The sequence below is a fragment of the Paramisgurnus dabryanus genome, chromosome 5 (assembly GCF_030506205.2).
Source record: "Paramisgurnus dabryanus chromosome 5, PD_genome_1.1, whole genome shotgun sequence".
Taxonomy (NCBI): Eukaryota; Metazoa; Chordata; class Actinopteri; order Cypriniformes; family Cobitidae; genus Paramisgurnus; species Paramisgurnus dabryanus.
The window spans coordinates 13824167-13850770 of NC_133341.1; the positions used below are offsets into that span (position 1 = coordinate 13824167).

A 26604-nucleotide genomic window follows, 5' to 3' on the forward strand; every position below is an offset into this window, starting at 1 on the left:
ACTCATAACTATGTAAAGGTCACAAAACAATATTTTACATTAATGTATAAATTCAACTATGAGGAAGTTAAATTCATTACCAAACGTAATAAAACTTATCCATGTATAGAAATTGTATAAAAAGCTGTAGTCATGCTGCCCCCTTCCTGTCAAAAAAAAAATAAGGATGAATGAGATAAGGGATACAGTGTAATAATATTCCTCTTCCTCTATGGTTACACACGGTACCTGTAGAGTTACAGAGATCTGAGAGAAAGCGAGTAAGAGCTTTAAATTATTAGACAAAAATGATTATTTTTGGCCAACAAGAGCATGTAAAGTCTGGGAATAAAAATGTGTTATTCCAAATGTAACCTCTAGAGGGCGGTATTGTTCTTTCTTACAGCAAATTAAAATGAGCTTTTGCTGTTCAAATGTGCTTGGCATTATTTTTTTTATTCAAGGATGCCAATTCAGTGGTTGATTGATTTTAACCAAACCGAATCTGAAATTAGGTAATTTAGCATGATTAATCTGCGTTTTTGCTTCATGCTCCCTCTGATATTCAACTCTCTTGTATTTTTTTTATTAAACAATGTTCAGCAGTGTAAAGGTAAATAAAGTCAACAAAGAAGAATGTTGCATATTTAAAGGGGACATTTCACTTTTTAAAGATGTCAAATAAATCTTTGGTGTCCCCAGAGTATGTATGTGAAGTTCTAGCTCAAAATACCATATAGGTAATTTATTATAGCATGTTAAAATTGCCACTTTGTAGGATTGAGCAAAAATGTGGCATTTTGGGTCCTTTTAAATGTCAATGAGCTGATCTCTGCACTAAATGACAGTGCTGTGGTTGGATAGTGCAGATTAAGGGGCGGTACTATCCTCTTCTGACATCACAAGGGGAGACAGATTTCAATGACCTATTTTTAACAAGCTTGCAGAGAATGGTTTACTAAAACTAAGTTACTACGTTGATCTTTTACACCTTTTCTAGGTTGATGGAAGCACCGGGGACCCAATTATTGCACTTAAAAGTCAGATTTTCATAATATGTCCCCTTAAAACTGGGTAAAAATGTAACAGCACTGTTCTTTAATTTTATTTTTTGTATTTCTTGTTACTGAATTTACAGATTCTAGATCTGCTTTTAGATAGGCACTTATTCTGCACATGCTTCCTCTCTGTCTCAAAGAGAAGCTCTTTTCTGATAAGCTGTACCAGAGCTCCACGCCTCTCAAGATCAGGTTTTATCAAATTTTTGTAAGACACGTTTGGGATTGTATGACATTTCAACAGGCATTAATGGCATAGGCCATATTTAATAAACTAAATCATTAATTGTTAGTAAACTAAAAAAAATATGGGCCACACAACAGAGTGCCGCAGGGATGGCGTATTTTGAAGGCCTAACAGAGGTTATTTTGCCATAATCTAAAAGTCTATGAAAAAAATATATGGGCTTTTTTGAAGGAACCAGTTACGATTTAACTTCCGGTTTAGCCTACAAAAATACGTCATCCCTGCGGCACTTTAGTGAGAACTGCAAATCCCATGCTGTTGCGGACGTAATTATTTGTCGGCGATGGTGCTGATGACATCAGAATGCGACAGTTTAAGACATTTCCAAAACACTGCACAGGAATAAGTCTAGTCAGTGCTTTTAAATAGTAGCGTAGTAGCGTAAGAAAATAGTAATGAAAATGAGGCCATGATTTAAAAAACAACGCCAACTGTGCGCTTTCGTGTTACAGTTATTTTAACCGAGTCGATTATTTTGAACCAGCAGATACCTCTTCCTCCTTCTAAGATCACATAACGTTAGATTACAAACGCGAAATACCTACATTTCTAGTTAAACATTGCAGTAAATAATAATAATAATAATGGCTTTAAGTATGGATATCAGCATTTCTTTTCTCAAGTGTGAACTCGCCTCCACCATCGACCAGGCGGTAAGATACGCAGTTGAAACGGTTTTAAAAGAAACTGCACGAGTTGTTGGCATAAAGCTCGCAGCGGCTCGTAATGCTGCCGTGGAGTCGCATCGAGAGAACCAGACTTTACGAGAGAGACTAGAGATATCTGAGAGTGAACTAAAAGCGGTACGCTATTACATGACCGCGGCTGAAAAGAACATTAAACAGTGTTTACTACTGAATAAAAATCAGCCCAGATCAAATAGTGTGCGTTCAAACGCGGACGATGCAATGTTTCTGTTTTCCTCACACGCTGCGGATGGAGGCTTCTCGTCGCAGAGCAGAGATTCATCCCGCAAGACCTTCAGAAATTCACCAGGAAGAATGCACAGTGCAAAAAATTCCCCTGGCGTTGGCCTCTGCCCACCCACGATACAATCAGACTGGCCTCGAGTATGTGTCAACCGAAGAAAGGCGCGAGGCGTTACAGCAGGCAACAGTTCATTACTCACAGGTGACCCCACGACCTCTCAAGCCCATGCAGAAAATAACCCTGCAGTGCTTAGACCAGAGGATGAAACCGAGGCACCGTTTTACTTCACCAATGAGAATGTCACAGAAAGAGGTTGAGAGTTTAAAATTTTTACGCAAAACACTGACAAATTCCACTGTTTGCTATAGTATAAATATTATTTGTCCATACAAATAAGAGCTGTTATTTGTTTTACAGGACACACAATGGCAGTGATGGAGTCTGAGAGGGCAAACGAGGAGCCAGAAGTTTCAGGCTCATCCGAAAACCCACCAGAGGACCCATCTGACATGACAAAGTTTGAGTTTGAAATGAGCACACCTGCAGGAAATGTTAATGAACTGGAGCTGATACATGTGATGGAGGACTCTGAGGATGTCAAACAGGGCACCGTTAAAATCAAAAATGACCCCGATTCACTTACATTAGAGCCTCCTTCATCCGACCAAGCTGTGGGTTTATCCGTGCAAGTGCTGCCACAAATCTCCTTGCCTGCAATACAGGAGAGCGAAGGGGATGCTTTGGTAAACTTAATGCCTCCTGTAGGGAGTGACCCAGGGCTAAGCGGAAATTCGGAGAGCACTGATAAACTTCACTGCTGCAACATTTGTGGCCGGGGATTCAGGCGATTTTACTGCTTGAAAACACACCAACGCATACACACGGGAGAACGCCCGTATCCTTGCAGATATTGTGAAAAACGCTTCCGACATTTAGACAGCTTACATAAACACCAACGCATTCATACAGGAGAGAGACCCTACCGCTGTGCACAGTGTGGATGCTGCTTTAGAGAACTGGGTCAACTTAAAAAGCACAGACTTAAACACTCACCCACGTATGTTTCTGGGGCCCATCCTGCCTTTCCTCTTCCACCATCCGGGCCCTCCTATGTGTGGCCACATCTTAACTCCCAGTCTTTGGATTCTGTCTGATAATATTGACAATAGGTTGAACAGAAATATTTGATTTGTTTTTATTTTTTTTTAAAAGTTAATAGCTTGTTTTAAAAAGCATTTGGACATGTTCATTACTGTGTTTTAAACAATTGTAGCAGGAATGTATATTTATCTCATTGTGTGAATTTGATGTACTTTTTTATATTGTAGTGTATAAAATACTTCATCCACAATGTGCCATAAGTTATTTGTTATAATTTGTGTTTTCCATGTTGTATAACTTCATCCTGCATCATCTTACACTACACAACATTAAAATGAGTTCCAGCTGTCATTAAACTAAATCATTAAAACTAATTTCACTATAACTGACAAATGTGTTGGTCTTCAGAATGAGTTTTACCTAACATCTTCAAATAACACCTGCTAAAATCAAAATATAGTATCAAAGGTATCCATTTCAAGTTCTAGGCTGGCAAAAGCAAATAGTGCCACGCCCTTTGCCGACATAATAGAAAGAGAAATATAAAGCTAAAGATGAAAGGGGATTTTTACAAAACTAGCTCACTGGCTGGTGTTGGTGAGTTTTGTTTGCCTGGTAAAAACATGGTACAAACCACAACTATAGTCAAAAATATATGGTGATTGGTTTTAGTTTATTACAGTCTTTGACATTAAAGTGTTAATAAAGCATTAAATAGTAAAAACACAGTTCTCAGATATTAGTTATCTAATATTTAAATAGTTATTTAATATTCAGCCCATAATGAGCTTCTCTTTGTAATACAACAATTCAGCCATCCTCTCTCTAGAAGATGAGTCACATGGGATGCTAACTCTGTCCCGTGACTTAAAAAAAAAACAGAGTAGGGCAGTGCATAGCTGTGCAGCATGCTAGTACACATCACACATGTAGATCAGTAGCTCACCGAACAGTAATATAACAGATTTAAATGTGTTCGTTCGTTTTTGTTACTTGTTGTTCGAACATTAAAGCGAACATTAAAGCGCACATTAAGCTGGCAGCGCGCCCAACCGCGCATCGCGTCCCGTGGGTTTGATCACGAGATCTGACGCTGCTGACGAAAACTTTCTACCTGCGATTAATTAAAGAAACCACACCAACTCGACATGATGCTCTGATTATAAATCTTAGACCCGGGACCTCCTGCATCCACAATCTCTTCTAGTTTTGTTTTCATGTGTTTTGAGGTAGTTTCTTATTGAAAGCGGAAGTCATATACAACGTTACCGCTTTTAGATTACTGCAGTCGCCGCTGTTTATCACAAGGACAGGTAGGTTGTTTATGCTTATCATTTCTCTGCCCTGTTTGTTTACAGTTTACTTGCATGTCTTAAAACGATAACGTTGCACACGTGTATGATTGTTTTATGAATGATTCCTGGAATGTCATCTGTTTCTTTCTGGAATTGATGTCTGGTGGTTTATCCAATATAACCGAGGTTGTTATCTTAGTCATATTTTGTATGATAATCCAATCATTGTATTTATATTTAACTTTATGTTATTTCAAAACCGCACACTTCGGTTTGTTTAGATGGATGTACTTCCGCTTCCAGAAAGATGTAACATTTTTAACGCTTAAACTTGTGACGTTCAGTGAGATATTTAAAGTCCCCCAGTGCTAAGGTTACGGTCAGAAGTTTAAAATGACTTTTATTTAGTAATAATTCATTTAATTTAATATCATTTAAATGTTAAAATACTGAGTTGATTCATGGTGTATTTTCATAGAAAATTGTTGTGTTTCTGTAGCTCAACTAGTAGAGCATTGCGTTAGGAATGCCAGAGATTAACATAATAATAATAATGTAGATCACACGCGAGTTTCTGCCTAAACGTGTAAATGTAAATAAATGTCCATTTTGTTTTTTTAGTAACTGAACAGGAAACACTCATGATGAGAGTCTTAATTTACAGGTTCCTGTTTTTGGGCCATGGCGAACGAACACTCCCCTCTTCTTATTCATGGTGTGTACAGCGTTTTGGGAGATGCTGAAGATTCCAAGGGTGGATCGACAGCGACAGGAGAGGCGTCCCCCAAATCAAACCCCCGCAAACTCAACACCTTCTTTGGAGTAATGGTGCCCACCATTCTCTCCATGTTTAGTATTGTGCTGTTTCTTCGCACGGGTCAGTGAGAGGCAGAAAACGTGAGTGAGATTAAATAAGAGATCATAACAAAGTGATTCTGACATGTTTTTATCTTGCAGGGTTTGTTGTAGGTCATGCTGGTCTTCTCCATGGTCTCCTCATGTTGTTTGTGGCCTACTTTATCATCTCCTTGACAATCTTGTCCATATGTGCTATTTCCACTAATGGTGCAGTGGAAGGGGGCGGAGCCTATTGTATCCTTAACCTCCTTAAGTCAGTGCAGCATTTAACAGATTTGGCTATAAATATGTGGATCTTCTCCTTTAACTCTCGTATTAGTCATGATCAGTCGTTCTTTGGGACCTGAGTTTGGAGGCAGTATTGGCCTAATGTTCTACCTGGCTAAGGTGTGTGCTTGTGGGGTTTATGTCCTCGGTCTGGTGGAGGCCATAGTTGACGTTTTTGGAATTGAGCCAGGTAAGCATTGCAACACTATGTACTAAAAGTGTGCAGGTTATTATTACCAGATTTGTTGTCGTCATACTTCACAAGACCATTCATGTTTATGCAACACTGTTGTGTAATAGAGATGACAATTCACAGAAATGTCTCAACCATTCTTTGCAACGATTTTCGGGTTTAAATATAAAATATTGTGGTTATTATAAAAATTGTTTTGCAGCATGTGTACGGGACAAAAAAGCTTGCTGCTGATGTTTATACAACACAACTCCATTTTAGTTGTGTTCAGGAAAGGGTTATAATTCAGACTTGAATTAAATAAAGATTAGTAATGTGGGCATCTTTTATCTTCTCTTCTTAGGCTCCACTGTGGCACATGGGATGCGTGTGTTGCCTCAGGGTTACTGGTACACGGTGTTGTACTCCTCTGTAGTGCTGTTGCTGTGTCTGGTGATCTGTCTGGTCGGTGCTCACATCTACGCCAAAGCCTCTTTTGCCATTTTGCTGGTGGTGACCGCGTCACTGATTTCCATCATCATCAGCCCTCTGATACGCGGACCACAGCGCTTTAACATCACACACACTTATAACAATAATCTCACCGTCACTGTTAACCCCAGCTACACAGGCTTCAATGGCTCTACATTAAAGAACAACCTTGGACGTAAGTAGATCAATATAATCACTGGCTGAATGATCAGAAGGTTTCAAAAAGTTTTTAGATTTACGATATGAGTCTTGTTTAAGGTTCGATTTTTGATATTATTATAATAATAATAATATGTGACCCTGCCTCAGTCTAATTATGAGACTGAAGTTTGACTTCCATCATTGATTTCACACTGATTTGAATCTTTGACATGACCTTACAAATATCAAGGTTATATTTTCACTGAATGTTTGTTACATTATCTAGGATGATTTTATAAAGACAACAATAAATCACTAAAAACCCTGACTTTAGGTGGCTTATCACAGACTGGGTCACATTAGTCAACTATGCACTCAAGGCCATGCAGCCTGATGTAACAGATTATGTAATGCAAAAAAACTAGCACACAGAAATGCTACACTGTTACAAGTGTGATTTTTAGATCATCTACTGAATAAAATTTGTCTAAATGTCTCCTCCGATAGCGGGATACTCTCTGGACTACAGTACCAACACAATGATGTCTTTTGCTACTGTATTTGCTGTGATGTTCACCAGCTGCACAGGCATCATGGCAGGAGCCAACATGTCGGGTACAAAACCACTGATGACACAATCATCACTCACATTGATTCTTCTGCTTTTTCATTGTTGTTGCAGTTGTTTGCATTGTTTGCATAACAGATGGGTGTCTCCTATATATTTCTCCTTTTCAGGTGAGCTGAAGAACCCAAGTGATTCTATACCTAAAGGGACCATAATGGCTGTGACGTACACCTTCAGTGTCTATTTGCTCCTCTTCTTTCTCTTGAGTTCCACCTGTGACAGGTACTGCTAGAGACAATCAAGCCAAATTTAAAAGTAAAAGTTTACTGAAAAATTCTGCTGTCTTTTAATATTAACATTATAATTTTTCCTATGTCATGTTGTGTGTTTGGAATGACATGAGAGTAGGTAAAATATGGCAGAATCGGTCATTTATGGGTAAACTCAGTGGCTGCCGGTGACGTTTTTTATTGAGGGCGCACAATGCGAAGTTCGTCACAACATGTATGTAGCCCGTCACGTGTGTGGTTTGTCATTTCAAAATATGTGTTCGGCGCGTTGAGTGAACCTATGTGCATCACATGTTTTGTCAAAATAAGTGCCTGCTGCAGAGGTGTCTAAAGGATTTATGATAAAAGAGACGCTTGTGTTAACCAGATAATCGTATAATCTCGTGCGTTATCAGAGTTTACTGTGAAGTTAGTGTCTTGCGTGTATTTTGTGAACATTGAGCGTCTCTTTTTTCATATACGGTTTTAACGCGTGTGCAGCAGGCACTAATTTAGACAAAACATGTGATGCACATGGTTCACATGACACAACAAACACATATTTTGAAAACACAAGCAACACACATGACACTCCGAACACATATTTTGAATTGACCTATGGCTAAACCACGCCCCCAAATGGGAAGAGCCAATCACAGTGCTCATAGCTAACCCAATACACTCAGACATTCTTTTACGTCCATTGAAATGCATTGCAGTTAGTCAGTTTTCATTCATTTTTATGGTTTTTTTTTTTGTCATTTAAAGTTTAAAATGGTCAAATGGTGTGCATGGGGTACATGCAACTCCGACACTAGGTATCCCGAGAGGCAGGGTGACGTTTGGAATTTTTACCCTTTCCCAAGCCACATTTCAACCAAGATAAGTGTCTGCTCTGGATTAAGTTATGCGGTTAGGTAGACCACAACACCAACTAAACGTAGATAAATTACACAAGGATGTCTAACGTTACATCTGATGTCTACATTGAACATTATCTTTAAAGGGGACAGAGAATGAAAAACCATTTTTACCTTGTCTTTGTTGAATAATGGTAGTCTACCCGTATTCACAAACATATAAAAAGTGCTAGACATGCTAAACATCTCAGTCTCATAGAAATTCCTCTTTTAGAAATGTCAGCCAGAAAACAGCCCAATCTGAAAAACTGATGCTTATGACATCACAGGCATCTAACTGCCCCTCCACTTTAAAATAATTGGCTACATTTTTTTAAGTGGCAGAAAAGTCAGCCAATCAGTAATGAGATTGCAAATGAAACCAGTAGGGGGATCCAAATAGGTGCAAAACCACTTGTTTAAAATCCCCCACCCTAATAGAGCTATCTGAGAGAGGTTTTTAGGAAGCTTCTAAGGCATTACAGACCCAAACAAAAACATTTTTGTCTACATGTCACATCACAGAACAAGGATAAATACTATGTTCAATCATTCTATGTCACCTTTAACATCTCAAACGTAACGTTAGCCTTACATTAGAAAACGTTAACGTTAGCTTCTAGCTTCGTTGTATATCATGTATATTATTAACGTATCTGTAAATAACCGAAATAAATTTTTTGATTTGTTATCACAATGTTGTGCTGAATGATTCATCTAAATACTGTAGCACCAAACTAACGGAGAGGTACTCTCGGTAAAGATAGTAAAAAGGCTTGTCTTGGAAACATATGCAACTTAGACCTGTACATATTTAACTTGATCATGATGGAGATGCAGTTTATCGCGTTTACACTGTAACCTGTACATTTTTGTGTAGAGCTGAAGCTTTTTATCGACCTTCTAAACAATAAAATTATTAATATAACCCTCCAATTCGTAGTTAAGGCCCTTTTGGTGACTTTGAGATGATATATAGTCTTTCTGTCTCCAAAAATCATCAATTGCCTCCTGTGAAATGTCTCCTACTGTCACAGCTGCCATAGCGCCTGTCACCGAATGTTGATAGTTTGTCCGAGTGAGTGGAGGGGGCGTGGCTTAGCCATAGGTCAATTTGCGCCCCTCGTTCGGGCAGTCACCAGCCGCCACTGGGTAAACCTTACCTTCAGTACCAACCATATAATGTTTATCTTCTCGTTCATGCCCTGCTTATTTCTTCCTCTCACCTTATCTCTCTCAGGTTATTGTTAGTTAATGATTATGCAGTGTTTCAGCGTGTGAATGTATGGCCTCCATTTGTGACAATCGGGGTCTACTGTGCATCTCTGTCTGCTGCCATGTGCTCTATGATAGGAGCCTCTCGAATCCTCCATGCTCTTGCTCTGGACCAGCTTTTTGGTTAGTGTGCAATATTAATATTTTTGTTTATTGTTTGGTTTAATTATTTTACACAGAAACACCCGATATTAAGATGCTAGTATAGATGACATTTACACAGGGTGAAAGATGTTTAACTCTTACCCGCCAACTTTAAAAAAAAAAATTTGCCAGCCAGCGCCAGCATTTTTATGATTCTCAAAAAAGTTTAATGCCTTCCAGAAAATGGTCTTCTTTAATTTTATAAACATACAATATATCAAATAGAAGAACCCACTTTTTTATCACCTCTCAAATATTGGTAGGTTTCTTTATAAATAGAAAGAGTTAAATGGTACCCCTACTAAAAATGCATGTATGGCGTAAGATTGACACTGAGTTTGGCTATATGAATATGAAATGTTCTTATGTTATAATAAACTTCAGGCAGCCATTTTGTTTTACATCACAATACATGACGTCAGAAGGTTGCGGTCAAAACTCATTCTGTTAATGCTACACAGCATGGTAGACATTGTAAACAAGTCTTCAATCATTAGATTGTAAAATGATGTAAACAGAAGATGAGAGTAATGAATGCAAACAGACTGTAGGTGGCAGTATGTGGTCTTGACATCTGCATGCCATTAAAAATACAAGCACATCAATGCCTTCTATTCAGCCCTTTCAGTATAAACCGAAGAGTAACATAATTGATGATCATTACAGAAAACAAACAAGGAAAAAATATGATCAGAATAAAGGTGATCTGAGAGGTAAGAGGGTAGGAGTGAAAAGTTAAACAGGCTTACATGATAAACTATAGTATACTATAAACCATAGTATTTACTATAGTAACTGTAGTAATATTTCAAGACAAACCATTACACGTCATCGACCCACGAAAGATAATGCTGGCCTCCACAGCTTAAAAAGAATGATACATTTTAAAGTAATACAAATATTTAATGTGTTTTTATCAATTCTATCTGTCAGATTTTAGTAGTCTTATGATTTAATACTTTCTATTTGCTTTCAAATCTTCATAGTCGAGGTACCCTTTAAGTTTTAGGAGACACACAGTGCACAATACTTATAAATCATTCTATACGTATAATTTCCCAACAGTGTAAGATTAATGAATTAGTGATTTTGCAGTGTAACTTGCTTTTTGTCACATTTTCTAGGCTAACAGTTATATGGTGTAAGATGTCATACAGTATGTACTATGCAAAAGGTAATGCGAACAGAAAATTTGTGTTAAATCTTAACAATTTTCTACTGAAATCAAGCTTTTGATCTTTTTTTTTTATTTATGAGACAAAATGACACCGTTCCTATTCTATTTTTGTTAATTTCTAAGAAACTGTTAATTTTGAGAAATGAATGATAAAAATATATAATATAAATTATGACTTTTTTCACAACAATCAAATCAAATGATTTGTCACATATTATTGAACAACGAAGCAGTAAAATCACCAATGCATGCTGAGCCAAATGAACACAAACATTTATTTTTATGTGGTTAAGTGTATAAGAACAGATAAAACAAGAACTAGTTGTTAAACTGTGTCTGGTGGTTTATTATAAGCAGCCAATATTGTTTAATTTGTCATGCAAATATCTCAATCTGTGGCCTTTAAAAAAAAATTATCTGTCACTCTTGCTCAATACCACATGCAAGGCTTATACTGCACAAATATTGACATTGATATTGTGTTTATTGATGTTGCATCACAAGAAACAAAATGTAATTAGAAATTGACCATTATAAATAACTATGTTTATGCATGTTTTACACCCTGTGTTAACCACCCATTGACGTGGTAACAAGGTAATATTGATGGGTTTAGTGTCCTGTTGGAGTGCCCGTGATATAGTTTTGGATTGTGTCACGGGTTTGTTTATCTGTGGTGGTGTGATGATATTTCAGGTTTGCCTTTGGCTCCAGCTGCAATCACCTCCAGCTCCGGGAACCCTTGGGTGTCTGTGCTTTATACTTGGGGTCTGGTGCAGGTACAGGATGCTGTTTGCATTTTGGATGTTATTTCTGTGGCTTTTGATATAAAGTGCATGCATGTTAATTGTGTGTGTGTGTGTGTGTGTGTGTGTGTGTGTGTGTGTGTGTGTGTGTGTGTGTGTGTGTGTGTGTGTGTGTTGTAGTGTACTCTCTTTGCAGGACAGCTGAATGTGATTGCTGGCATTGTGACAGTTTTTTACCTGTTGGCATATGCTGCGGTCGATTTGGCTTGCTTGGCTCTTGAATGGGCCTCTGCTCCAAACTTCAGGTAGTGCACAAACTGCACTAAGTTCTTCTAGCTATACATCTTTAAAATTGTATTTAAACTCTTCAGTTTTTCTTTTCTCTCCCTCCCAGGCCAACATTTCAGTTATTCTCCTGGCACACATGCTTGTTAGGAATTGTAAGCTGTGTGGTAATGATGTTTGTGATCAATCCAGTCTATTCCTCAGCCAGCATCGTACTGCTGCTGCTCCTTCTTCTGTTCCTGCACTACCGCTCTCCCACCAGTAGCTGGGGCTACATCAGCCAAGCACTCATTTTTCACCAGGTACCCATATATACAAACACACACAATACAGACATGCATATGCCCCAGACTTAATGAGATTGTCTCTGGCTTCCTCTCAGGTGAGGAAGTATCTTCTGATGTTAGACTCCCGAAAGGATCACGTGAAGTTCTGGCGACCACAGGTCTTACTGATGGTGGCCAATCCTCGATCCTCCTGTCAACTCATCTGCTTTGTCAACCAGCTGAAAAAAGGAGGATTGTTTGTTCTGGGCCATGTGCAGATTGGAGATCTGGGTAGAACAGTTTTTTGCGTTTGATAGTGTTAATATAAGTAACTGGATAATGTATTTATTTGCTAGTTGATTTGCACTATTTTAAATCCACGTAGAGAACTAGTATTTGTGGTTGATGTTTCCTCACATTCCATTGTAATCTGTTGTGTACAAACAGCCGGTAAATCAAGCTCATCCGCCCCTGCACCTTTACTGTTCCTTTATTAACTTTAACTGAACTTCCGCTTGTGGATCCATGTTACATTATCACGTGGATGTACACTTATAATGAAAAGACACTAAGCACAACAATAACCTCAAACTGAATTTTCTCACAGATATGTTGCCGGCAGACCCAGTACAGCCGCAGTATAATTTCTGGCTGAGTCTGGTGGATAAATTAGGTGTGAAGGCCTTTGTGGATCTAACTCTCTCACCATCTGTAAGGCAGGGCACTCAGCACCTTCTCCGCATCACTGGGTTGGGTGAGACATTTTTTATGATGTTGACTTTAGAGATTCTTTTATGATATGAGATACGGCTTTATAGTGTTTAGGTAAGATCTCTGGCCGGCGGTGCAGAGATAGCATCTATTTCCTATATCACTCACATTTTTAAGATGAACAAACCTTGAGAAAGTAACTCATTTTTTTATTTGACAGAAATGCAATAAACAGAATTGCAATATAATAGGGCTGTCATGATTATGAATTTTGACTGATGTTTAAATAGTGGTAATAATGACGATTAATTGGCTGTTTAAGGGCTTTGACGTTTAATCGTCATCTATTTTTTTGTTTGTTCAATTTTCACACATTGTTGTGATTATTAAAATTTAAATCTTTTGCAAGGTTTACCTGGCAGTAAAAATTTATAAACATAAAGCCCGAGATACACTGCATGATTATTGGCTGTCTCAGACGAAAGATTGCCATCGTGAAACAATCCAACGCTTCCGTGTCATCATCGTACAGTCTACATGCCTTTCGTACCCTAGTTTAAATGATCCATGTCGCACAGTGCGATAAGGTCCTGCAGTTTATTCCGGGCTTTACACATATTAAAAAGTAATTATTTAATGAATATATCTTTTAGAAACTTTAAGAAAGTGTATTTTAAGAAAATAAAAATGCAATCAAAATACAATACCAGATAATATGCTAAACCAGAACAGGCCTTAAATAGTAGCGAATCCTACTAAGGTCATATTAGTAATGGACCAAATGTCTGTAGTGGCTGCAAAAAAATCAATTCCTTACAGATCCTTAAGAATAGCATCTTTCACTTCCCTAAATTTGGAATTGCTGTTTTGGAAATGTATGTTTACCTGGCAATTCAAAGTGCTTATCAATGTTTTGCAGCATTTCTTTAAATGCTGTTTTTCCACTGTATTGAATTTGCAATGTATCTCGTTACACTGTCAGTTAAGGAGCGCCATCTGATACTGTCTCTTTTTACAGGCCCTGCAGCTCCCCCATGTGGTTTTTAGAAAGTTGTGCAGTAATTGCGGTGATCTGAAATTATTGCGATGAGGTGAAATGATCTCGATGAGACGATTATTTAATCTTTGTGACAGACTCACAATATAATATATAGGGCTGCAATGATAAATCTCGTGTCTCATTAAAAATGCCTCTGAAATCTATTCAGAATCGATTCTGTGTTTCATGCACAGCTTGTGCGTGTACTACGGCATTTGGTCAGTAGGAAGTCCTTATCAATCTAAAATCATTATGAGTCGGAGTCGTTTATAACGTGCATTTAAAAAAGCAACACTCGCTAAACAAAATCATTCACTCGTTAAACAAAGTCATTCAAAATTTTCTTTATTTTCATGAAAATACCTAAAACAATTTGAAGAACAGCAATATAAATATTTCTATAGACATTTCCTGGAATAGCGTTTGTAATGCTAATTCTTCTGTGGCACAAAGGGAGATTCTGCACGACAGCGCCCCCTGGCTTTGGGATGTGCTGGGATTTCACCATAATTCATTCAAATTAATTCAATGAGAAAACGCACATTTGCAAGATTAATCGTTGCAGCCCTAATAATATACATACCTATATTATCAGTGGTGTATTAAGACCTTACATAATGAACTGTATTGTTTTTATTACCTTAGAATGAGCGTTTTCCGAAAAACTGCTCAACAGCGCGCGTTTCGTCCCTAAGTTGTCTCAGATGGCTGCGTTTTTGTCTTGTCGGAGCTACCGTAGCTTCTCATCACGTTTCGAAATTGAGGGGTGAACTGTGGACTGAGCTATTGGTTGCAATATGCAATCTCACCACTAGATGCTGCTAAAAACCCTTTTAGAGGAACATTAGGGTCTACGTACAGTCCACGTGACGCAGATTTTGTCATCAGAATAGTACGAGCACTACCAGATTTCAGGTTGCACATGCGCATATAATTTTCTTGCTGTAATTAGTTTATCGACAAGAGGGCAGCCATGACCTGGAGGGCGTTGATTCTCAAGGTAGTTGATAGAAAAACTGCATGTTTTCTATCAAGCGGGGCCATTTGTAACACGTGCAAGTTACATGGACAATGGAGGCCATATATGAGAGCGTGTGCGAATAGGTCAGGAATAACCATTGTTTATACAACTGTATCATTGTACAAGTTTTAACACATTGCGTCACCACGTTAACACACACTTAACTGCTCCTTAGGGACCCCTTTAGGTCTGGAGAGGTATTGCATGCGTTAAAGTCAATTATACCACAGGTTTTATTCTGATTGGCTAAGAAATGTTCCATTGTTGATAATTTTTCTGTAAACCGCACGCCTAGCTTGTCAAATGTCTTAAAAATAGGCACCAGAGTGATGTTTGTGGTAACCGTGGTATAAGCAGAATAATTGACTCCAGTCCTTTGAATTATTTGAAAATAATGCACAACGGCTGTTAAACGTCACTCCGCTTTGCAAATAATTCTAATAATTCCTTACATAAAGTATGGTTTGTGATGCGTTCGACTGTGCATGAACTATACTTCCAGCTTTAGTCTTATTACACATCTCTCAAACATGTTAAGTGTTTTCTTAGTCTAACAATCCGTTTCTGTTTCTCCTGTTTCAGGAGGTATGAAGCCCAATACCTTAATCTTGGGTTTCTATGACAACAGTTATCCAGAGGATTACTTCCTACAAGACCCCGTCTTTTGCGAAGGAGATCGGTGTGAGGGGGATGACTTTGGGGTGGACCTCCCATCCTTACAGGCTTATTTTTCACCAGTGCGGCATGCCGAGAGCCCTCGGTCCCTGCAGCCCGAGGAGTACGTGAGCATCATCTGCGATGCCATGAAAATGGGCAAGAATGTGTGTTTAGCACGGTACTTCTACCAGCTGCCACCTGAAAGCAAAGGCAAAACATCTAAAAGAGGAGGTGACAGCGTAGGAACCATCGACGTGTGGCCGTCAAACCTACTCTGCCCAGGCAGTGCCAGTTATGCGGATGTGTGCAGTCTTTTCCTGCTTCAGATGGCGTGCGTGTTAAACATGGCCACCTGGTGGCGCCGTGCAAGGTTACGTATATTCCTCTGTGTGGAGTCGGAGTCAGGTGACCAGGGTTGGCTGGCTAAAGAGGAACAGTTTAGAGATTTGCTGGGAAAGCTGAGGATTCGTGCTGCTATTAAAATCGTGACGTATGATAATACGTCATGCCCCCCTAGGAGGGCAAACTCTCGGAGGGAGGAAAATGTGGAAATGAAACCTGTATCTGAAGACGTCCTGCGTGCGGTGAATGCCCTGCTGAGAGAGCATAGTTCTACGGCAGCAGTGCGCTTCCTGTATTTGCCCAACCCTCCTTCCAGTTCTGACCAATCACAGCAGTACCTGACACAACTGGACACTCTTACGCAAGATCTGGGCCCAACACTTTTGATTCACGGGGTGACGCCCGTTACGTGCACTGAGCTATGAGAACTACGTTTATAAGAGGAAAAGATAAAATCATGAGGAATGTTAGTGAGCTGAATGCAAATGTGTTTGATTCCTAATGTTATTTTAAAACTCCTTGGCAAATAAATGTTAGTCATGAAACAAATAATATGAATAATATAAAAGAATATAAATTAAATTGCATTAGTATACCATAATCCTTGTAACAGGTGTGTTTCAGTAAGGTTTGATTTCTTCTCTATATGCCTCCATTAGCTTTTTTAACTGCTGAATGGATGAGTGATCAAGGAAAGCTTTTTTATTATAAATCTCTAATAGTGTTAGACAGCACCCATAACTATAAAAACTTTCCTTTGAACCACTTTTGTGTGTTTGTGCAAGACACATGGACACAGTATTGACCTAATTGCCTTAAAAGTGATGCATCAACTTTTTTCCTTTGGTTGTCTCATCAAAATGTTGTGCTGACTATATTGGGAAGGGTGTTAATAATTTAAAAACGATTAACTTAAATTAACATTAAAAATGGCATGAAGCGACCCTCTGAACTCACTGTGACCCGGGTAAGGCGTGTGGGCCAGTTGGGCAGTTTTGTGTCATCAGTGTCGTGTTAATGAAAGCGCTTGTATTAAACTGAGCATCTGAAGTTTATTTACTGTCTTTATGGAAGCTTTATACATGTTATTTATTATTATTATCTCTTCTGTATATATGAAAAAATTACTGAGAAAGATTTAAATCAAGAGTCCATTTTTATTGTTTAGTGGCAATCAGGACTTAAAGAGAGAGTTCAGTTCACCCAAAACTTAAATCCTGTCATCATTTACTTCTCATTACTCTCATTTTGTTATAAACCTGTATACATTTCTTTGTTTTGATGAATACGAATGAAATTATTTTGAGAAATGTTTGTAACAAGCCGATCAGACTTCCATAGTATTCTTTTTCCTTATATGGAAGTCAATGGGACATCTGATCAGTTTGGTGACAAACATTTCTCAAAATATCTTCTTTTGTGTTCATCAGAACAAAGAAATCTATACAGGTTTGTAATAACATGAGAGTGAGTAAATGATGACAGGATTTTCATTTTTGGGTGAACTATCCCTTTAATAACGTGTAATTGCTGAGTTGATTTTCTCTTTGCAGTAAGTAAAAGCAGTTTGTGCTCATGGTTGCTTTTACTTAACTGAATGAAGAGCCCATGAAGATATATCAGATTGTCCATGATGTAGCTTGATAATGATGAACATAGAAGTGCCTCTTTCCTATTGTGTCTTTGTTGGCCTTTTTACAGGGACATCAGCTTAATAATCATAATACTTGAATATCTTGCTCCTAGACAATGTATGTGTACAGCACGTGTGTGTATTTGTTAAAAAATGACCAAAGTCTGAATCCCAAGAATGTCAAGCCTTTGTAAGGTTTTTGCATTGTCATAACTGTAAAATAGTGGTGTCTTATAGTGAATGATGCAAGTGTACAAGCCATTCCGTTCTGTGTGTTTATTTACAGTGCTATGAATTGCTGTATGTACAAAATGTACAAATCAGAGATTGTTTGTTTGTATTAACATTCTTAAAGCTATTGTTACCATATACAATGCAGGATAATAAACTGAACAGTCAGAATTCCACAGCATTATATAAAACAGCCTAATCACATGACTGATTATATAACAAAGGTAAAATATTACTGTCTAAGAATTATTTGCATATAGTCACTTGCTTGTTCTTTAGCTATGCATTGTGCATAGGAAAAACATATGCCTAAGATTTCCTAGTATTGTTTGTTAGAGCTTTAAAACAACTGTACTCTTGTGTCTGTGTGTTTTATTGCTTCCGGTATCCCGCTTGTCTAAATGATCTCTTTATTACCTAAATAAGAAAATGACCTTATAATAAAGAATTTATTCTAACATACAGTCATCTTTTCTTCCTTCTTTGTTTTATGCTGACATTAAAATGAGGTTCTGTCACTATAGTGCGTTCTTCATGAAACATTCGTAATAAATATGTTATACATGTAGACAGAAGAAACTCATGATCATGACTAATGACCTCTAGTAGTAGTTAATGAGCTGCACGCTTAACGGCATAAAGAAATAAAAGCAGGTAAATGGCACAGAAAGTGTTAAAGGGGACATTTCACAAGACTTTTTTAAGATGTCAAATCTTTGTCCCCAGAGTGCGTATGTGAAGTTTTAGCTTAAATACCATATAGATAATTTATTATAGCATGTTAAAACTGCTACTTTGAAGGTGTGAGCAAAAACATTTTTGGCGTGTCCTTTTAAATGCAAATGAGCTGATCGCTGCATTGCTGTGGTTGGATAGTGCAGATTAAGTGGTGGTATTATCCCCTTCTGACATCACAAGGGGAGCCAGATTTCATGCTTATTGAAGGGATTATGCTTGCAGAGAATGGTTTACCAAAACTAAGTTACTGGTTTGATCTTTTCATATTTTCTAGGTTGATAAAAGCACAGGGGACCCAATTATAGCACTTAAACATGGAAAAAGTCTGATTTTCATGATATGTCCCCTTTAAGGTAAACTGGGAGACCGTAGAAAATGTCATATTTGTTAGCATTAAACAATGTTACAGTTAACATACTGTACTTGTAAAATAAAAAAAATGACAAACTTGTTAACTGACAAGCAAAATAAAACAAGTAAAAAAATCACAACATGTGATCATGCTCTCGACGTTACTTTGAATGTCACCAAAGCCGATTTAGGGAAAGGTGTGTAGTGACACCCAAGGCTACAAAGCACTTTAACTTGATTTCATTTTCAGGAATGCCAGGGACACTAATTAAAGGCGGGGTGCATGATTTTGTCGGGCCGAGTACCAAAACACGCTTGTAGCCAATCAGCAGTAAGGGGCGTGTCTACTAACCGACATCATTGCCTGGGTATGTGTGTGGGGCGGGTCTATCAAAAGAAGGTCCAGAATCTATTGTGTGATTTCAAATATCAACATTGGCTTTCAGAGATCATGCACCCCGCCTTTACAGTACAGTGCTATAAATATACTGTATATTATGTACATTAATAGAGAATGCATGTTTACTCTGATAAATTAAAGTGAAAACATGTCATACAATGTAAATGGGGTTTTTAGATTTGGATGCAGAAAAACAAGAATACAAATTTGTAGCAAGAAATTAAGTGGGTGCCATTTATATGGTAATATAAAAATATATAAATTAGGGATGCACCGATAGGATTTTTTTGGCCGATACCGATTTAAACCCACAACTTCTGGCCGATACCGATGCCGATATTAAACACTTGTATACAACACTATACAGTTGGTCTATTAGCTAGTTTATTTCTGCATCAAATTATTTTTACTGAACATGGATTGGATCTAATTAACATTCAACTGACCAACATAATAAAAGAGGCACAAATTAAGCTAAAAAAATATAATAAGACAGCATGACAACCTTCAAAGGTGGTTTTTGCTATTCAGCATTTATTTTATTAACAACATTAACTAATTTTTTACATATAATGGATTTCTTTATGCAGTTAATTAATAAACAATCGGTATCGGCCTTTCTTGTGCTATTGACGATATGCTGATGGTTTCAAATTCATCTAAAATCGGCTGATAAATATCGGCGGCCGATACATCGGTGCATCACTAATATAAATGTTTGTATTTGTCTGCAATCCTACAATCCTAACCAGCTTTTACTTTGTAAACCACTGTGTGTGTGTGTGTGTGTGTGTGTGTGTGTGTGTGTGTGTGTGTTTGATTCGGTCAGTCCTGTTTGTTGTTTATTCTTTTCGTAATTTCTGGTTCGATTTTGTTAGCAAATTTTGCCATGCGCTGCACACAGAAAGAAGAGAGACGAAGCCAGTCAGGAAAAATGATGGACAGAGCAATGTGCTGAAAAAGAGGAGTGTACAATATCGATTTTCTGAAAAATGACAGGGACTAAAACAACAACCCTTTCTGCACAATTTCTGTGTTGTTTTACCTGTAGTGCATGAGTTAAACATCCACTTGTGTATGTTGAGTATCCAACAGTGTTCAGAGCATCTCTAGCAAATGAAGCAGGACTTTTCACCAGAGGATTCACAGGAACATTATGAGTCATATTAGTAGAGACCACAAATGGGGCTACACACTGGAAAAGGACAAGAATGTCAAGGTTTTCCAAGCGATGTACAAAATGTTTAATCGTACTAAACCTACCTGCACAATGATTCCTCGCGATCTGTATTCTGCATTCAGACAGCGAGAGAAATATGTTACAAACACCTAGGTGCAAAAATACAGATTTAGTCCGCGTGCTGTTTCTGTAGAGTGCAGGCCTGTGATTTCTTTAGTAAAATGTACACAGACTATTATATTTGGGTTTTGTTTTTGTACCTTAGTAGCAGAATATATAGACAGCATTGGCTGGGGTTGAGAGGCGGCCTCTGATGATATGTTTATAATGAGACCTTTTCCTCTGGAAGTAAACAATAGTGCAAGCTTTATATAGCTCAGTATTTTTTTACAACACAAACACAGTTGTTTTTCATTAAACAGATATGATCAGAACATGCTGCTTGTTTACCTTTCAACCATGCATGGCAAAATGAGTCTGCTCATCTACAAAACAACAACATTATCATGTACATCACTGTTGTTGTTGTTGTTAGTGTAAGTCTCTTTATCACTTGAATCAAAGATCGATGGTGTTTTTAGAATGTTGGGCATGTAAGTGTTAATATACAAGTCTTACCTGAGTGACAGAGAGTATGTTACAATTTATCACCTGTGTGATTCTCTGGAAAGAGAAGAAAGTACTCAATATAATACACATAAATACACTTCAATAATAAACATGAAAAGTGTGAGTCAGACCTGGTCTGGGTCTGGAACATCTAGGAAATTTGCCAGAATTCCAGTATAGTTCATACCTACATTGTTTACTGTTGAGGGAAATAAAAAGAATGAATATTTCATGCACCTCTCCCTTTCAAGAGCGACACACTTTGGCACTCTGTAAAATATTTCGAATTCTCCAACTTAGCTGGTTTATAGCAAACAAACCATTTATTTGGTCGGTATGATTTTGCATTCAGAGTAAGGGTAAAATAATGAAAAGCTACCTGGAGACACCTTTAAGGCTTGTCGCAATTCAAGTCATTATTTTTCACACCATTCAGGATCATAATAATGAACGGTTTGGCAAGATGAGAAATTCAAAAATCTTTTTAAAAGACTTGTTTTAAAAGAACGCATCAGGTTTATTTCAATGCACATAGTGTATTTATGGTAATTTTTTATGCAATAAGAAATTACATTTGCACCATTTTTATGAAAGTTAAGACCTGAAAATGTCAAAAGGTTTAACCGCTAATTGCGGAAGAGAAATGTTAAATATTTTATCCACCTTGATGGCATGTAAGTAATGTAAGCATGTTAGCGTAATCTCAACAACAAAAAAATCATTTTAAAATATCATTTTATTAGTTAGGCTATTTCTAAATGTAAATTTTAATACGTTTTTGTAAAATTTGTCCTGACATATGCTGAAAACTGCTCTGTTTTCTAAATATTCTTTGCCAAATGATGTAAAAATGTTTGTAAAAAAATCATTATATTTTATTCCACATTTTTATGAATATATTTTAAAAAAAATACTAGTTACACCAGTTGACACAGACCGGTTACACCACATTCATTGACATTTTTGCAATTATTCCACAAATATTCTTTCAGAATGAAATAAAACCAGAAATTTTAGACTTGGTCCTCAAAACAGAGAATGTATGCAAGTAATATGCAAATTTGTTTTGAAATTTTAACCCTTTTACATTTAAATGAACCGTACGAAAACAAAATAATTAACGTCACGTCATTGACCCATTACCCAGAATTCCGATCTCCAGGCCCTCCAGCTGCTGTTTAATAGCCGAGTAGATGGAATGACCTTCAGTGAAGTCTGCCTGAATCATTCGAGTCTGACACCTAAACCGAGACTCTGCAATAAACGCATGCAGAATTATGTTCAGAGCAAAACACAGTATATTCATTTGTAATGTCTATACATACAAAAAAAATTGTCATAAACCACATTTGGTTCATGAGAGTAGAATTTAAATAAGATATCTTTATACTGTTCAGAACACACAGTTATGTTCATGTGCACAAATTGATTTTTCCCTTTTTACATCTTTCAGAAACTGCATTTATGCATTTGGCAGATGCTTTTATCTAAAGAGGCTTAAAGTGCATTACAATGAATGTATACATTTTGATTAGTATGTGTGTTCCCTGGGTACAAACCAAAGACTTTTTTCCCCCAAAACTCTATGAGCTTTACATGCTCATTACTAAACCCAGCTGGAATTTCAACATTGATTCACCGTTGAATCAGTGTTGAATTACCTTTTGATTTGCAAATTGAATCAATGTTACATTATTTCAACCAAATTTCAACATTGATTTTAAGCATCTTATTAACCTTTTGAAAAAGCTTAGCATTAACTGTTGTATCAACAATGTTTCAACGTTAAAACAAGAACTGACATTATTTCAACTATATTTCAACGTTGAAGGTCGTCATATGCCTGCTGGGAAAACAACATTTTTCTCCATCTCTGCTTTTGTAACTCACCGATTTCCTTGGCAACACCGTGAAGCTTTTCCTCAGAGCGACTGATCAGTACAACATCTAAGCCTCGTTTCGCAAGCTAAGATGCAATGACACACACAAACATAGAAAGTCACTTTCTGGTTGCCCAAGTATGTGTCTATATATAGAGATTATTTCTATCCTTTTATGACCTATAATTCGGACTAGGTATTATATAAACCTGGTGTGGGAGTCAATCAGGAGTCATTTATAATAGCACAGGCTGACTATGACAACTGCTTACTAAAGCTGAATATCCTCTCATTAAACAGACTAACTTTCTGCTTCCTTTGCTGAGGAAAGATCAACAAACCGTGGCAGCCGAAAGCCTGCCTGCATTTAAATCTGATCAAATACTTAACCACGTCCATGTAGATTTTGGAAAACGGAAATGACTGGTGTGTCTGGATCCTCTGAGATATCTTTTTGGCGACTTTCAGATCAGTTGATTATGGCAATTTGTCAACCCAGCAAACCAAAACTGCATTTTAATGAAAATGTAAACGTGCAGTATACTTCATACTTCTTGAGTTAAGCAAAGGTTAAAGGCCTTAAGCAAATATTAGATAAATCCCCAAAATACCTGTCAGGTAAATTATTAACTGCAAATTACTGTATAAGGATCCAATAAGATCATTTCAGTCTTATGTATTGCCATTTAAGGTAAATATACACTGACCTCTTCGGCATATGCTCGACCAATCCCTGACGTAGCCCCGGTCACAACTGTGAAAACAAAGTCTGTCAATTTCAATTTTATGTCTTTGACTATAAAAAATTATTTGTTTGTCAAGGCAACATGTGTTAATGATTCCTGGCTGCGCTGAGCAGAATGAGTACAGTACATCCAATGTAACACAACACCCCTGCAGAAAAAAATCAAAGCCGGTCACTGGTACATTGTGTTTTGATCATTAGATGTTGGTGTGCCTCCCCTACAGGTTGCTAAAGCACAAACATCTGTCCTGATCCATCAAGACCCTGCTGGCTCACTTGCATTTTATCGGGACCCCCTATGGTCCGCCAGCTAAACATCAAAGTTCTGCTGGTTAAAATCATGCTTCTGCTGATACACCGGACGCAACAAATAAAAACCAGCAATATAACCGGTATAAACCGGGTGGAACCAGCATAGAATACATACTGGTAATAATTTCTTTTATCAGCATGGTTGAGATATCAATCACCATTATCCAAGTCCAGGTACTGTAACACAGAAGTGACACAACCTGATAAATTGACTTATAAATAAAGTTGTTTATATACGTTTATATATATGTGTGTGTGTGTGTGTGTGTGTGTGTGTGTGTGTGTGTGTGTGTGTGTGTGTGTGTGTGTGTGTGTGTGTGTGTGTGTGTGTGTGTGTGTGTGTGTGTGTATATACAAATATATATAAACGTGTGCTGTTTCCTGGACTGATGCAGTTATTTCTCTATAGCAGTGTAGCACACAAGCACACAAACACAATTTACATATTTTAGGAAACTGGTTTTGGCTGTTCAAAAAGGACTGGGTAATAATGTAGCAGGGACATGTTGACATTGGAGTTACCAGAACTTTGGAGATGATGCTTTACATATTTTATTTGTGAAATCATAAGCTGAAAGCTGACAATGAAATATTTCTGCCCCTATAATTCTATTTAATATGTTATATCTAAAATGTTCATTATTAGATTATTTTAAGGTAATATTTAAGCATAATACAAAAATAAGATTTTGTTGTTTTACCTGCCCACTGCCCATATAACTTCAGGTCCGTTTGCCAGATCTCAGACATCAAATACACTCTGAATCCATGCCAACACTGCCACGACCACCTGAGCAGGTAGTACAACACCGTTACGGAACCGATGCAATATAATGTCCAAGAAAACCAACTGCACGCGGCAATTTCTCCCATGTCACTTCCTACACGATTCTATCACACATAAACAATTAAAAATGACTTTCTCCCTGTATGCTGCTAAGTTGAAGGTTGAAAAACCCACTATTGTATTCATGCCCCGCCTCCTCCGAGAGGTCTTCTGACATTGGTCAATTGTACAGAAGGGAACAGCGTAACTCCGCCCCCAAACCATGAGGTGTGTTCTATGCGGCACTGCGCAGACCGATTGTTGTAGGCTATGACATCAGAGTACCGCGAGAGCACAGGGCGATACTTTGCTGTTATCGCCGAACAAACTCACCTTTTTGTTGTATTGCAGGTGAGAGGATGTTAACTGTATAGATTAAAACACACATGTTTCGTTACCGTGTGTATCTCTAAAGGACTCAACACCACGACCTCCAATTCGTGTTCATTTGATGTGTCGTCCCTATACTAACACACCTTCTGTGTTATTATTCATTGTGCCGCCCACCATGGTCCTGTGACATTAGATCCGAAATGTCTTGTCTGCAAGTGTTCATTTATCAAGACTAAAAGTAGTGGAATTACAGTAACAGAATTAATTTTAATGCGTTACTCCCATCACTGTTTTTAACACAACTTGTGTTGTCCCTTTCATTTATTTTAACATTAAATAACGCATTAAATGGCATGACACACACATCATTTTTTTGCAGTGAAGATGCTTTTTCTTGATGAGCAAAATTACCTAAGAAAAAAAGTCTAGTTTTTAGACAAAAAATATACATTTTAAGTGAATTTGTGATTAAAACAAACCAAAATATCTAGCAATGGGGTGAGAAAAAAATCTAAAAATAAGATTTCTTTTTTTCTCAAACCCCTAATTTAAGCAAAATTTTCTCACCCCTCCCTATTGGCAGATATTTTTGCTGGTTTTAAGCACAAATTCACTTAAATTGTATAGTTTTTGTCTAAAAAACTAGAATTATTTTCTTACGTAATTTTGCTAATCAGGAAAATACATCTTGAATTAAGAATTTTAGATATTTCTACTGAAAACAAGACAAAAATACTAAGAAAGAAAGTCTTTTTTGTCTTGTTTTCAGTAAAAATAGCAAAAAAAAAATCTTAAATTAAGATGCTTTTTCTTGAGGAGCAAAAATCTAGTTTTTAGACCAAAAATATCAAATTTAAGTGATTTTGTGCATAAAACAATAAAAAAAAATCTGCCAATTTTTTCTTGAATTTAGTGTTTAAGAAAAATGTTCAAAAAAATTTTGCTTACCCCATTGGCAGATTTTTTTGCTTGTTTTATGCACAAAACCACTTACATTTGGTATTTTTGGTCTAAAAACTATACTTATTTTCTTAGGTAATTTTGCTCATCAAGAAAAAGCATCTTAATTTAAGAATTTGTAGATATTTTTACTGAAAACAAGACAGAAATACAAAGACATATTTTTCTTAAATAATTTTTTTGCAGTGTACAATTAGTAATACTTGATGATTAAAATCTTGTTATGGTTAGTTAATGCATTGTGAACTAACATGAACAAACAATTAAAAGCCTTATTTAGCTTAATAAAGATTAAGATGAATTAATACGGCAACAAATGTATTGTTCATGGTTTGTTCATGTTAGTTAATGCACTACACTAATGTTAACTAATGAACCTTATTATAGAGTGTTACCCAATTTGTTTTTGTGTGTGCTCAAATTCAACTGTTGCAATATATAATTTTATAAAATATAAACAAATTTTA

General features: G+C 37.1%; 3 protein-coding genes across 6 annotated transcripts; 2 read left to right on the forward strand and 1 right to left on the reverse strand.

Annotated features, from left to right (window-relative positions):
- The first annotated feature begins 1579 nt into the window (after positions 1-1579).
- On the forward strand, positions 1580-3713 carry LOC135748785 (uncharacterized). The gene is made up of 2 exons (XM_065267068.2): positions 1580-2526; positions 2632-3713. The coding sequence occupies exons 1-2, from the start codon at positions 1869-1871 to the stop codon at positions 3366-3368; spliced, it is 1395 nt and encodes a 464-aa protein (XP_065123140.1). The 5' UTR covers positions 1580-1868; the 3' UTR covers positions 3369-3713.
- Positions 3714-4177: 464 nt separating this feature from the next.
- slc12a9 (solute carrier family 12 member 9) lies at positions 4178-18095 on the forward strand. Of its 2 annotated transcripts, XM_065267096.2 has the most exons (14): positions 4182-4628; positions 5275-5487; positions 5568-5702; positions 5788-5925; positions 6272-6574; positions 7048-7155; positions 7279-7390; positions 9517-9674; positions 11569-11651; positions 11799-11923; positions 12013-12205; positions 12286-12460; positions 12777-12923; positions 15523-18095. In XM_065267096.2, the coding sequence occupies exons 2-14, from the start codon at positions 5292-5294 to the stop codon at positions 16362-16364; spliced, it is 2715 nt and encodes a 904-aa protein (XP_065123168.1). In that variant the 5' UTR covers positions 4182-4628; positions 5275-5291; the 3' UTR covers positions 16365-18095. The 2 variants fall into 2 exon arrangements, with proteins under 2 accessions (XP_073670741.1, XP_065123168.1); XM_073814640.1 differs by lacking the exons at positions 12286-12460; positions 12777-12923; positions 15523-18095 and having other exon boundaries at positions 4178-4628; positions 11990-12194.
- A 955-nt stretch (positions 18096-19050) lies between these two features.
- hsd20b2 (hydroxysteroid (20-beta) dehydrogenase 2) lies at positions 19051-24973 on the reverse strand. 3 transcript variants are annotated; one of them, XM_073814642.1, is made up of 12 exons: positions 24720-24973; positions 23669-23715; positions 22972-23047; positions 22225-22335; positions 21213-21280; positions 21091-21135; positions 20923-20957; positions 20733-20814; positions 20556-20621; positions 20338-20487; positions 20096-20246; positions 19051-20063 (listed from the first exon to the last, which is right to left on the reverse strand). In XM_073814642.1, exons 1-11 carry the CDS (start codon positions 24889-24891, stop codon positions 20118-20120), a joined length of 981 nt encoding a protein of 326 aa, XP_073670743.1. In that variant the 5' UTR covers positions 24892-24973; the 3' UTR covers positions 19051-20063; positions 20096-20117. The 3 variants fall into 3 exon arrangements, with proteins under 3 accessions (XP_073670743.1, XP_065123171.1, XP_073670742.1); XM_065267099.2 differs by adding an exon at positions 24134-24195 and having other exon boundaries at positions 19051-20246; positions 24720-24860; XM_073814641.1 differs by having other exon boundaries at positions 19051-20246.
- Positions 24974-26604: the final 1631 nt, after the last annotated feature.

What these genes read in the sequence shown, in the direction of transcription:
- slc12a9 (XM_065267096.2), top strand. Translation starts at nt 5,292, where the DNA reads ATGGCGAACGAACACTCCCCTCTTCTTATTCATGGTGTGTACAGCGTT. An exon ending in GGAAGGGGGCGGAGCCTATT is followed by an intron (nt 5,703 to 5,787) that starts GTATCCTTAACC and finishes CTCTCGTATTAG; the next exon opens with TCATGATCAGTCGTTCTTTG. An exon ending in ATTAAAGAACAACCTTGGAC is followed by an intron (nt 6,575 to 7,047) that starts GTAAGTAGATCA and finishes CTCCTCCGATAG; the next exon opens with CGGGATACTCTCTGGACTAC.
- LOC135748785 (XM_065267068.2), top strand. Translation starts at nt 1,869, where the DNA reads ATGGCTTTAAGTATGGATATCAGCATTTCTTTTCTCAAGTGTGAACTC. An exon ending in TGAGAATGTCACAGAAAGAG is followed by an intron (nt 2,527 to 2,631) that starts GTTGAGAGTTTA and finishes TTTGTTTTACAG; the next exon opens with GACACACAATGGCAGTGATG.
- hsd20b2 (XM_073814642.1), bottom strand. Translation starts at nt 24,891, where the DNA reads ATGGGAGAAATTGCCGCGTGCAGTTGGTTTTCTTGGACATTATATTGC. An exon ending in CGGTGTTGCCAAGGAAATCG is followed by an intron (nt 22,336 to 22,971) that starts GTGAGTTACAAA and finishes CGTTTATTGCAG; the next exon opens with AGTCTCGGTTTAGGTGTCAG. An exon ending in TTGCCATGCATGGTTGAAAG is followed by an intron (nt 20,815 to 20,922) that starts GTAAACAAGCAG and finishes GTTTACTTCCAG; the next exon opens with AGGAAAAGGTCTCATTATAA.